This window comes from Pagrus pagrus (assembly GCF_965226575.1).
Source record: "Pagrus pagrus genome assembly, chromosome: 3".
Taxonomy (NCBI): domain Eukaryota; kingdom Metazoa; phylum Chordata; class Actinopteri; order Spariformes; family Sparidae; genus Pagrus; species Pagrus pagrus.
The window spans coordinates 8,029,476-8,042,551 of record NC_140187.1 but is presented as its reverse complement, the minus strand read 5'-3'; the positions used below and the strand labels follow the sequence as shown (position 1 = coordinate 8,042,551).

General features: G+C 43.4%; 1 protein-coding gene across 1 annotated transcript in view; it reads right to left on the bottom strand.

Moving 5' to 3' along the window:
* The window catches only part of LOC311255402 (plexin-A2-like), a 90,631-nt gene that overhangs the window by 25,709 nt on the left and 51,846 nt on the right, over positions 1-13,076 (bottom strand). Inside the window, exons 9-16 of the mRNA XM_084349846.1 lie at positions 12,578-12,692; positions 10,456-10,656; positions 9,608-9,704; positions 7,785-7,984; positions 5,063-5,214; positions 3,844-3,961; positions 2,757-2,893; positions 2,126-2,293 (exon numbers count right to left, since the gene is read on the bottom strand). Of these exons, the coding sequence (XP_084205972.1) occupies positions 2,126-2,293; positions 2,757-2,893; positions 3,844-3,961; positions 5,063-5,214; positions 7,785-7,984; positions 9,608-9,704; positions 10,456-10,656; positions 12,578-12,692 (1,188 nt within the window). The remainder of the gene's footprint in view (positions 1-2,125; positions 2,294-2,756; positions 2,894-3,843; positions 3,962-5,062; positions 5,215-7,784; positions 7,985-9,607; positions 9,705-10,455; positions 10,657-12,577; positions 12,693-13,076) is intronic.

Here is a 13,076-nt window from a genome sequence, read left to right as displayed (position 1 = left end):
GCACAAACTCACCACTTCAGCCCCAGGTAGTCTTTATATGTGAACGTCTTTTTCTCCATGATTAAATTAGAGTGACGACCGCAGAGAGATCAATCTGTTTAACTTGCAAACCCAACGCTTTCCAGAGAAAACTGCATTAATTCAGGTTTGAGGAGGTATAGCTGGCATGGTAGCTCGCTCTTTGTTATTGGGCAGAAGAGCCAGATCAAACGGCGAACCAGCTGGCTGCTATTTTATATTCATCCATGACTGTGAGGCTGGCATAGCATGAATACAGGTGCCGCTTGTTTACATATCTGCGCTAGATGTGATTAAAATAAACAACACTCTCTAATCTTTGCATAACCTGTGCTGCAGTGTGAGCTTAGAAAACTGTAGCGCGGAAAGTAGAGACGGAGAGACAAAGAGGGGAAGGACACATGAGAGAAATGAGGGAAAAATGGCTTTAAAAAAAACTGGCCGGTCTAGTCCGCCTGACAGAGTGCCAATCTTTCTCTTCTCACACTTCAAAGGGTACCTAAGCTTGTAGGGCCACATAGTGGGACTGCACATTCATGATGAGGGCTCTTGATTGCAGCTCCACAAAGCTCCTCCTGTCACTAGGCTGAGGGCCAGGGTGTCTCTCTGAAGTCTAATCTGCAGGGACGTAGTGCTGCGTAATCCCACCTCAAAACCAAATTAAGTGCCAGCTTTTATTTCGTGGAATACACCTTTCAGCTGTCGTAGCAGTGTTTGTGCAGCGAAGTTCACTTCCATGGTAATATCAGCAATGTCACAGTCGGTCATCTGATTTCCCTGAAGGTTATTTCAGTGAAACTCATTGTAAAAAATAAAAATGACTGTTCTGACTGGTCACCTTGTTGTGATCACTGATTAGATGTCATTTAAAGGTCTCAAGTTGCGCTCCCGTTCAGGTTCATACTTTATACAGAATGTTTACACACTTTAATGGACCAAAAAATGTTTTTCTCAGACTGTTAGTTGCTGCAGAAGCTGTGTTTACCCTCTACTTTAACACTCCTCCTGCTTGGTCTGGAGGATTGTTCTGATTGGTCAGCTCTCACAGGCCTGAGCAGCAGTCCGCATCAGCTCTTCCTGTGATTTGTGCAACCACAGCCGTGCTGGGAGCATGCTCAGTCAAAGGCGCAGTTTCTGTAACTCTGTATCGCACATTTGCTGGCCAGGCCACTTGATTTTATTGGATTTTTTTATTTGGGAAAACTACTACATAATAAATGAAATGTAAAAAGAAGAAAACAGATGCGCAGGGTCCTTGAGTATGTTTTGCTCAATACGCATTCACTCAGGCAAATGCTAATGAGTACATACTGTCTGTGTAAAATAGAGCATAATCGCTGCAAAAAGCTGCAGTCTGCAAAATGAGGTCGCTACCTCTTGCATTAAATGTTACACTGTAAACAAAAGTAACACCATACAGTACTTGTGACCCGTAAGCATGTAGCAGAACTGTAGGACTGTCAAATGAGTCTGCAATTTGTCTAGCAACAGTCGTTTCTTCACATTGGAGCTGCTGCCATTTGCAACCATGTGTGTAAGCTGAACTTGCAACTCATTTTTGGGAGACAGGCCCCTAAAGTTTGCATGTCTGTGGATAGTGTGAGGAAACAACATGGATGTTTAATGAGAATTGGATACAGCTTCGGAGGCTGACACCTGTTCATTCCTATGAAAGCTGATCACTGGCACATGAAGCCAAAAAAAGTTCAACTTCCTGGGTATAAAATTACTTCATAGAGCGTGCACACTGGAGACCTCATCTGCCCACGCCACCTAACAACTGGTTTATCCCCCCAGCTAACCATGATGCAGCTCACCTAGACTTTTCAAAAGTCAGCAGACCAAAGGGAACAAATTAGGATAGTAAAAAGAGACATTTAACAGAAGATTTATCCAGCGTTTTACAGCCACTATGTAAAATCGGCTTCAAAGCCTGGTGCTCATCCTGGGGGACTGGGTAACAAGATCACAACAAAACCCCCCATGAACACTGGGAGGAGCTGCGAACTCCACACAGAGAAGCCTGGAGAATGAATCTCCATCCTCTGGAGGTGTGGGAGCACACATGTGGCTGGTATCTGTGTATACGCAGCACTATATTGCTCACCTGGTAATGCTCCACAGGGGTTCAATGCGTTGGACTGTGGGGTCCTCTATGTATTCGAAGGCCAGACTCCCAGGAACTTTGGCCCGGTCCACGCTCAAACTGACCTGCACCGGTCCGGCTCTCGTCACCGACGGCGCAGAGAAGCACACAATCTCCGACATGGTCCTCCTGGTGGGAGCGCCAAAAGGGAGATTTATTCATGCCTGTGACTGTGACTCTGCCCACTCGCTGCTGCGATGGCAAATCCCTGACATCACGCAGTTATGAGCCATGCACATTACTATAAGGGGAGAGGATTCATTACAGACTGTCCCATCTCTTCCTCGTTACAGACACATTAGGGATGGAACACTGTAATTAGAGGGTGCTCTAGCTAATGGCTTCCTCGCCTCGCCCTCCTGACTTCTACCATGTGAGGCATGTTGAACCTTAAATAGATATCTATAAATACACAGAGAACAATACCTACAGCTGTGGGTTTCATCACCACCTCACAAATCCTTATTAAGACACTTAATTTTGTGTGCTTCTTTCAACAGAGCGAGTTACTGTGTTTCATTGAGAGTAGACGAGGATAAATCTTAAATATTGTGTGAAGGCGTCAGGAGGTTCTGGTTATCATCAGACTCACCTGTACAGCTCACAGATCTGAGTACCAAAGAACACCTTCACAGTGCTTCCAGCGCCCAGGTGCTCCCCAACAATGGTGACCTTAGTGCCACCAGATTCAGGTCCTCTGCCTGGGGTAAGGGCCAGCATCGACGGGGTCTGTGGAGGACCAGAAGTCATAAATGCCTCATGCAACATAGGTCAAACACAGAATACAGTATGTCGTATTAATTGTCTCATTCTGAAAAGCTCTGATGTCGTGGCACCGGCTGAATAAACCGCCATGGACTTGAAAGGTGGAAGCGGCCATGCTTGCATTTATTTTTTTAACGCCTTTATCTCAAGATCATGAGTTCATTATCTGAATTATCTTCAGAAGAACAAGCTTTTTATCTGGACGTAACGAGATAATAAACCCATCACCAGAAAACAAAAGGCTGTTTCCTCGGATCAGTACCAACGGTTGATCAGCGCATCAGACTGTACTTCAAGGAAGGTCTAACACAGGCACTACTTGTACTGCGTCTTTCTGTTGAATCATTCAGACCTGTCCCTGTCATTTAAGGAGAAGGCTAATCTGGCTGGAAGTTCACAGACGAGTGCACTTCAGCGATCCCGTTGATTATGTAACTGTCCTGCTCAGTTACGAATCCTCCGCGACAGTCGTGACGGTGATCTTGAAAGCTGAAACCACGTGTGATCAAATTAATCAGATACTCAAGTTCCCAAGTAATTATACAGTGATCTTAATCCCTTGTGACTAGCGACTAAATGTAGTGCAGAAACGGCTGTATCTCAAAAACTACAGCGTTATATCAAATGTTTGGTACCATCGGATTCAGAACAACTTAAATTTCAATAATACGTTCTTTAATCCAGTGTAAATCTGATATTTGGTGTGTCAAATGAAGTGCAGTAAAGCCCTCCTAACTTCTTAATGATGATGAACTCTCTCATGCACAAACTACTGTATGTTGTACATGATTGCAGCGCCCTGAATAGATCTAATTTGTCGTTGGCTTTCACCCAATTCAGCCCATCCTAATGCATTGCGAACACTTGATGTTTGTTCCTGGACAAAGCGAATGTGTTTCAGTGTCAGACATTACCACAAAGGAGTAGAGCTGCGAGGACTGCGCCCGTAGCTCCGGTCTGCATTCGCCAACGCACAGCTTCACTGGACCTGCTGCGCTTCCTTGAGGAGCCGCCGCCATCTCGCACACGATCCTGTCACGACACAAATACGTGAATGTTGTTGCAGAAAAACAGAGGCATGCAACAGATCATCATGAATACAGAGTGATAATACAAACCGGGCACACACTCACACACACACAGCAGAGTCACAGCACTGTATCACATTTGTTATGAAATGCACCGGGGGAAGATGGCCTCTGCTGGCCAGTGTGATTGAGGCGGACTTTCATAGGAAGTTGTGGGTCAATACAGAGGGCCATCTTTCTTCCTAATGGGAAACCTATAACAGCAATATAACTCAAATGATAAACTACACCCCTCCTCATCTCCAGCACGATTGCCACCCACCATTACCTCCGGTTGCCATGACAACATAGGGGTTTCTTCAATAAATCAGTATTGCCTGTCAGGTCAATAAGATAAAGTGCGCCATGAATAAGTCATTATACCAACTGACCCCATGCCGAAATTAATGGTTGTAACAGCTGTAATGCCATGTTTTAAAGCACTGTGCGTGCCAAATGAATGGCCCTGCCGAACGCGCTGCTCTGCACGAGGAACTCTGCGTTCCCCGATACAATAAGAGCAACCAATGAATCGTCCCTGCCCAGCCCTTCTATTCATACATCACGAGAGTTTTCCAATTTTCTCCTGGCATGTTCTTTTCTTTTTCCTTTTTTTTTTTTTTTTTTTTTTTTTTACAAGGATATAAATAAAGTCCCTGCAGCCTGAGCCCAATCGCATTACATGGCTGTGAGAGAAACACATGGCTAACAGATTGTCCCTCCAGTCAGCGACATGCAGCGCATTTCAATTACAGCTGTGCCGACAGCCTCATAACGACAACGACACAAAGACTGTCTCTTCCTTTGGCTCCGACTGCACCAGAGCAATGCAAAGCCCCCCACACAATCCTACAACCTGATGAGGCATCACTGGGTGCCGGCTTATTCACAGACTGTGCTAGTGTCTTTGAGAAAAATAGTGTGAAAGAGAAAAAGAGATTGCATGTGTGTATTTTCTTGTGATTGAGTGTGTGTGTGTTTGCATCTGTACAGCATGTCTATGTACAGTACAGTATGAATCCATGCATGTCTGGGCAAGGAAAGGGAAGGGAGGAGTCTCTCTTACTGTTCTGCAGTGATGTATCCCTCCTCCCGTGGGGTGCACTGCACACCCGCCACCTCCACATTGCCCTCCAGCTCGGAGAAGGACAGACCCAGGTTCAGGCCCTGGATGGTGACCAGTGTGCCCCCCTCCACTGGTCCTGCCACCGGGGTCACCTGCACAGGAAGGAGGAGATTATGATGATGAAAAAAGCCTTTTACAAACAGTGATGGACAGTTTTATTTGCCCCCAAAAGCACAGTATCCTTAACTACATAATAAAACCTGTGAAACCTGCAATTTCTGTACAATAATGTTTTTCTAAATAGATTTTCGTTAAAGGTTAGAGTATACTAGTAATGCAGAGTTTCCCTTATTGGAGAATAATGTGCCATAAAGAGAGTCCAGCTCCAAAAAAACAGTAATTAGTCCAGTTTTAGTTGAAAGTCACGAGCTTTAACTGGTTTTCCCATCCAAGAGGAATACAATTATGGTGAAATGCTAATTCTGTGAAAGCCTAGGGGCCTCATTTATAAAATGGACTTTCAATCAATTTTGATCTGAAGTGTGATTTCAGCAGAAAACTATGTACAAGTAGTTATTTATAAAACCTAACTTACATCACCTTATCTCTTAGCATAGTGCCGACTCGGTGCAAGTTATTTTCCTGCAGGTTATGTCGGGGAAGTTTGGGATGCTTATGCGCCACAGTTCTGTGTTTCTGCCCCACTTCATTCACTGCCCAGAAACACAGTCCCAAGCTGCGTGCTTGGCTTTGTTTGTCAACCCGCTATTTACTCCACCAAATAATACATGTTGCCTGGCTTCCATTTCCTCTGCCATTGCCACTATCTCGCCTTCCAAAAAGTTTGATTTTCTCTTTTGATGCGTGGCTATTCCTGACTTTACTCTCATTTGTGCTGGTGTTGTAAAAGGGGAAATCGCAAGGTAGGTGCTTTTCAATCGAAGCAGCAGCGTAAGTAATAAATGTGATTCTTAAAACAAGAATGTGAAAGCTGTGAAAGCAGGTTATTATGACCCATACCGGTGTTCTTGTTAGGCGGCGACCTCTAGTGGCCATAGTGATGATTACAGCAGTAAAGGAGGAAATCAGGCAAAGTAGTATAAAGAGCAATAAAGTCCGCATAAGGAGGAGTTTGGGTACAGATGGTTGGGTGAACAAGAACAGGACTTTAGGCCAGGAGGCTGCTGTTTGTGTCTAACCAGAAGTAAATTGCGAATTATCGAGGCAATTTGGTCGGTGCCATAAAAGTATTGAAATTCCTTACCCAGCCTGCAACATAACTCGAAAGCATGTTTAAATAAGTAGTTTAGTCATTTTAGCCCATACCAGGATGTTTCCCAAAACCTAGTGTACAACGTAGGTCTGGTGCGCTGCAACAGTCATGTTTTACATGGGAGTGGTGATTAATTTTATTTTGGGAGCGACTGGCAATCAATCTGTTCAGTCATTTAGGTATGAGGATGTGTTGAGATTTGAAGTGCCTTCACAAAATATACACTGTTACTGCACCTCAAACTGTATAATGGATATGTACAGCACATAAAACATTGGCACAGTCTGGGAGTCGAAGGCAACAGGGCTTACTTTAAACTTGATTTTATTAGACTCTTTAAATTCGACTTCTACACCACCTGAATTCCTGAGAATCCTCCCCACACACACTTACACTGACATAAATTACTCTTTGTGTAATCTTTACATAAACATTAAGCACATTCACTTAAAGACTGCGAATTACATAACTCTCGTACTGACAGAGATTATTCAAAAAGCCTTGAAATCCACCGTAATTCAAAACAAACCTTAATGAATAATTCAGTGAAAGACAAAACCTTGAGAAGCCCATTCACATTCCTTTCCCGGCTCAGGTTAACCAAACCAGCGGGAAACCGTCGGACCTGCAGAACAGAGCAGGAGCAGCACTCCCTCCACTCCCGAGCAGCACTCGGCAGTTGATTCACTCTGCAGCAGCTCCTTCAGAAACACTAATAATGTGACAGGGACATCAAAGGCTCGCGGCTCTTTGAAGTGGAAGTGCCTCGCATCTCTGTGCCTGACCCACTGCGCCTCATTCAGGAGAATGAACAGGAGTTTGTGACATAAAAGATCCATCACCACTTTCTAAACAAACTGAATTCGTTTAGCTGTCGAGCACTTGAGTTATTCAGCCGGCGAGGACTCAAAACTGAGATAGTCGCAGGTAAACAGACTCAGACTCTCAGGATACTGACGCACACTCGGACGGGGAAGCTGGAAAGGCGGCCGCGTATAGAATTAGCGCTTATCGTCGACCACCACTCCTCGCTTATGTTGCCCTACAAAGTACCAGTGGCCATGTAATGAAGTGTTCTTTATTCATTTGATGACTTAATTAATAGCTTGATGTTGTGAAGCTACGGAGCTATAAAAGGCAAATGGCATTGTGATAGCAGCATGATTGCCACAGTAACCACAGCTGAAGACACCATAGTGGAAATGTCCAGTCCCATCTGTTTCTACAAACGCCATCGTCAACAATGAATGACATATGAGGTTCTTGAAGGGTTGTCCCATTTCATAGAGGAGATTTCAACCACTACCCCCTGTAACTCTGGGGCGAGGGGGGCACTGGAAAACTTGGGCAGGGAGTAAAAAAATTTGTGTAGCTTATTGGTGTAAGCTTGGTGGCTTTACTAACTAATAGACTGACTAAGCAACAGCCCAAACAAATAAGCAAACAGACCTCAGTAATGCGTGGGTTGGTGCACTTGACATTCCTGGCAGAAAGGTTCAGCCAGCGGCTAGCGTAGGGAGAGATGGGAGGGCAGTGCTGCTTCATGGTGCATCGGCCCTCGCCGCTGCACCAGCCACACTGGAACTTCCTCTCCGCCCGCAGACACATGCCACAGCTGTCCCGCTGGGCGCTGCACTTGTAGAGATGCACTGCGGGAGGACACAGAGGATAACTGGTCAGTCCAATTTGAAGTAATTTCACATATCAATATTGATGTGTCTGAAGCTATCAACAAAAATAAAAATAAAAATCACTGATGCTACATGAAAGGAAATGTCAACCCTAGAACGTTCTGTGAAAACACGACAGCATTTGGACCAGCAGGGGGTGTAGTTACAAATCAATTCAAATTAAATTCAAATTTAATCAAATTGATCAAAACAACTTTGATGAATGAATGAAAATGCGGTCATTATCTTCTCACCCTCATGCTGATGGAAAGTCAGATGAAGTTTAGTAGTCAACAAACATTTATGGAGCGTCAGCTTTGTTTTAAAGGAGACCTATTGTTCTTTTTTTCCTTTGTCTGTGTTTTATACAGGTGTTTTTGAATGCACGTAAAAGATCTCGAAAAGTCACAAACAGAAGCTCCTCTCTCCCACAGAAAACACTGCTCTTCAAACGTCTCATCAGTAGTCCTGCCTTTAAGTCTGTGACTTTGTGACGTCACACTACGTCACACATTTGCATAATGTACATGCCAAGCAGGCGTGTGTGAGCTGACCAATCAGAGCAGACTGGGTATCCAGGAGGGGGGAGGCCTTAAAGAGACAGGAGCTCAAACAGAGCGCTTCAGACAGAAGGGGGAATACGGTGCTGAAGCACTGGACAGTATGGGAAAACTGATTATTCTTATGATGACTATTGTGGTTGTAACCCAAATTAAATTATGAACCTGAAAATGAGTATAAGTAAATTTACACCTTTTACGTGCAGTCAGGCTTTTGTACCAACTTTAAATGGGGTGCATTCATGCATTTAAAGACTTTGGCTTTAAAAATAACTCCTTTAAAATCAATTTGGGGTTTTCCAAAGAATTAAATTATGCCGGAGAAGCTGCCAGAGAAGGATCTATTTTAGTTGGGTTTTTTTTGGTTTTTTTCTCCACACATTTTAAAACAAGACAATGCTGCAACACTGTTTTGTTGTGAATGCTTTGTGGATTGGTATGGGATGAGTAGATAATGATAATATATCTACTTTGGGTGAACTTATTCTTTAAACAGTAGGTGTTCAGAGTAAATAAAATGGCTGCAGCCACGGATAGTCAGCTTGTGATTTCAATAAAATTCATAAGGAGCGTGTTTGTTGAAATTCCTTCTTCCATGTATTACGAAAACAGATGCCGAAGTAATCCAATAAACCTTTCTTTGAAGTCTGCCTCTCCCCCGTAAGTAGCCTATATTTATGCCCATATAAAGTAACTTACCTAAGTAATGACGAGGCCCGTTAAAATTCACGTGTGTATATCCTGGGCTAAAGTGATGTATTTTATGTACAACCCACACTGACAACTGACAAACAGCTTTTGTTACAAGATGATGAGGCATGTTGAAACCAAGAGCAGCCAAACTGAGCAGATATGAAGATTCACCCTTCATCCACCCCGTGGACACAAGTGATTGGGTGTTTTTTGATAACACTCCCTGCCATTGTGAACTTTCTCTCAAGGCCCCTGGGAAGCCTTAAAATGATCTCTATGACCCATCTATCCCCTGTGGATTGAGTGCTTTACACTCTTCTGGCCTGGCAGTGGTGGATGGCAGAAGCACCTTTAATCTTCTCGGGATTGTCGATGATGAAATTGCCGTTCCATACGATGGAGAGGTCCACTGCCAGGTCACTGATCTTCACACCCTCGTACATGTACTGAAAAGCAGAAACAGAGAGTGAGGGAGTGTGCCGTAAGTGGAGCCAGAGTGGGTAGAAAGTCAAAGAGAGACAGAGGAGAGAGTTAAAAAAAAAAAAAAGAAATGATACAGAGAAAAGACAGAGTGGGGGGACGATGAGAGGATGAAAGGGCAGCAGAGAGACGAGGCTTTTAACCATCTGTCATTTCTGCCATGCTTGTCTGCTCCTCTCCTCTTTGACATGTAGGGACGCAAACCCTGGCTGGGGTGGCCGATCATCCACATCTGAAGGAAATGGCCTTTTCATTCATTGTCACAGAGTAGCAAGGTATGCTTTGCATTGAAATTTAGCCCGTGATTTGCATCGTGCAACAACACTCGCAAAAAATCTCCTGTACTCATCCCAAACCTGTCACTGTTGGGGGCTGTGCATTTACGCTTTGTGACCACCTCCAGTAGATGTTACTCTGATATTATCCAGCTTATAGGACAAGGTCATATTAATGTCATGGGTTACATCCATTCCCTCCAACTTCTCCTCCTTTCCTTCCCTTTCCTTTCCTCCCCCGTCACTCTCTACCTTTCAATCCGTTGCGTTGCACTTTTCGTCATTATTCTCACTTTCCCTTTCCTCTACTTTCTCCTCAGTATGCTCAACACCTCAGGCGGTATTCACTCATGTGCCCTATGTACCTTTCCTACACAGCATCCAAGCTGTGTGCCTCATTTGACAGCTGTGAGACTCCCACTGGGAGTGTTTGAGGTCATACCGAGCTGTTCTGGCACTGCACGCTGGTGCTGTTGAAGCGCAGCGCCGTGACACGGTGGCTGACACCCTGCACGTGCACCGCGCACTCGTAGCCCCGTTGGCCCGACTGCGGCTGGGGAAGGTTTCGGGCCCTCAGGGTGATGGGTCGGACCTCTCCGGCCGGAATGAGAATTTCCCCAGAGTGAAGGAGCTGAGGGCAGTCCTGTGAAAGCAACATATAAAAAACCAACATTGCACCACTTACTGTCAGAAAACACGCTTTTTTTCATGCTGTTATCTATCTACAGTATCTGGTTGTGTTTCTATCGATGTGTATAATTCTGTCCATGCCTGCGTGTCTCTAATCTGTATTAATACATATTAATGTGTTACATAAACATGAAGGAATTATGTAGCACCAGGATTAATGGGGCAAGTAAATCATTAATCCACATATGATTTGCATTCATTTGCTTCACGTTAGACCTTCCACTCTAGTAAACTATACATAAGACTGTGCTCCGTCATGAATATATACTGTATACAATCATATTAGATCATTTATGTAATTACATCTTTTTTGTCAATATGTGTTTTAAATCTTTGGTTATGTAATAATAATACTTCTCTGGAGCATTTTTTAAGCCTCTTAATGGCCCAATCAGTCATGTTTAGCCAGCCTTGTGATGTGGCTCTAGGGATGGTAATGACAGTTGGACCAAGTCCGCCACTTTGGTCCAGCCTAAAATATCTCAACAACTATTAGATGGATTGTCATGACGTTTGCTGCAGATATTCATGATTCCTATGTGAAGTCTCCGAGTGAATCTATCATCTAGGAGTGTAAAATGCTCTATGATGGCCGGCATATGGGTCACATCCAGACCAGAAGCATATTATATGAGTCACCATATACTCATATATATCTCATGAGACTGCACCCAGAAGATGTTAAAACTCGTTCTTTAAGTCTTAATGATATTCTGAATTTAAAAACATTGTTTAGCTCAGGGTTAATGATGGAAGTAGCTAACGAGTGAGCCATCTAACCTCAACCCATCATCGGGTATCTTTCTAAAACCAACATTTTCTCATTTGACATAGGTCCAATTCAATATTCAGCTTTTTTATGCTCATGGTTTTTTGTCAGATTGCAGATAAAATCAATTAATTTAAAAATCCACTGCGGCTCTGATGCAGCATCCTGTCTTGCTCAGTAGTCACCACTCTGTGCCCTCACTCAACATCCCGCCCACAACACTATCTGATTGGTTACACGTCACAACTAATAGCCTGTCAATACTGCGTAATCTGACTCTGCGAAGTAATGAGTGACTAAACTTATCAAATGAATAAAGTTTTAATTAGCAGAAAATGGAAATACTCATGTAAAGTACCTCAAAATTGTATTTAAGTACAGCACTGGAGTCAATTGTAGTAAGTTATATTCCATCACTCATTATTCTGCTCATTCTTATTGCATCCTATTATTTCCAAATATCAGTTATGGGTCCCCTGGATAACTTATAGTTAGTATTGTTATATCTCTTGACCTCTACTTAGTAGCTTTTCACAACATCTGGCTATTGACAGCCACAAATAGGAGAGCTCTACTGAAAATATGTCTCTGTCAACCCTGTAACGTAAAGCTGATAATAAAAACTGTGGATGTAACCCTGCTTTGATTGGCAAGTACGTGTTAACTTCACATTTATCTGGAATTTAATAGCAAAAAGTGCATTGCAGTATAGAGTATAACATTCAGAGGCACTGCATTGACAAAAAACAAACTTTCCAGACTGACTAGGATAAAGATTGCTACTTTTTTTACTAGATTAATTTGTGTTTGCTTCAAATTCGTCATTACTCAAAGTTTGCAGAAAATGTCCAGCCCGTCCACATTTCCTGTTTTAAAATCTGGCCCAATTGAATTTGTAATTAAATTGTCGTGCTCTGTGGTTTCAGGGAGCTGCGAGCGCGGCTGTCTGCTTGATTCTTTCTGGTGGAGCTCTATTTTTATGTTTAAATCATGGATTGTGCCTTTAAGGTAAAAGTGTCACAGGGGGAAGGGATAAATTGTGCTCTTGAAAGCTACACTTTAATCAGCTAATGAAACTGTAACTCACAATGTAAATGTACAATACCTCTGAGGCGTTGACTCTGCCTTCCTGGAAAGAACAGCTGCTGGGGTCGTGGGTGCACAGGTTGCGGTATTTACACCAGTGGCAGCGAAACGTGCTGTTTACACAGGACAGGCACCTGCAGGGAGGAACGAAAGCATTATTCACATTGCAACACTTTAACAGCACCTCCTGTACACTGAGCTGCTCTGCATTTACACAGTATGTTTAAAAGAAAAAAGAAAGAAAAGATGAATCCCTTTTTATTTCCCACCCATCATCTACATCTTCCTCTCCTGGGTGAAGGGGATTGAAAAGGGGAGAGTGATAAAGGATTATGGCTTTCTGCTGCATTTATCTTGTCAGAATGTTTCATGGAAAGATCAGATGTCCCCAGTTTCTATGCAGAATCCACATGAATGATGGTCTTTTTGTCGCAGATGACAATAAATGACTTTAAGCAGGAGGTCTTGGCAGCAGTGTAACTATTCAACTGTCCTTGTCACTCGAAGCAGTCTTAGGC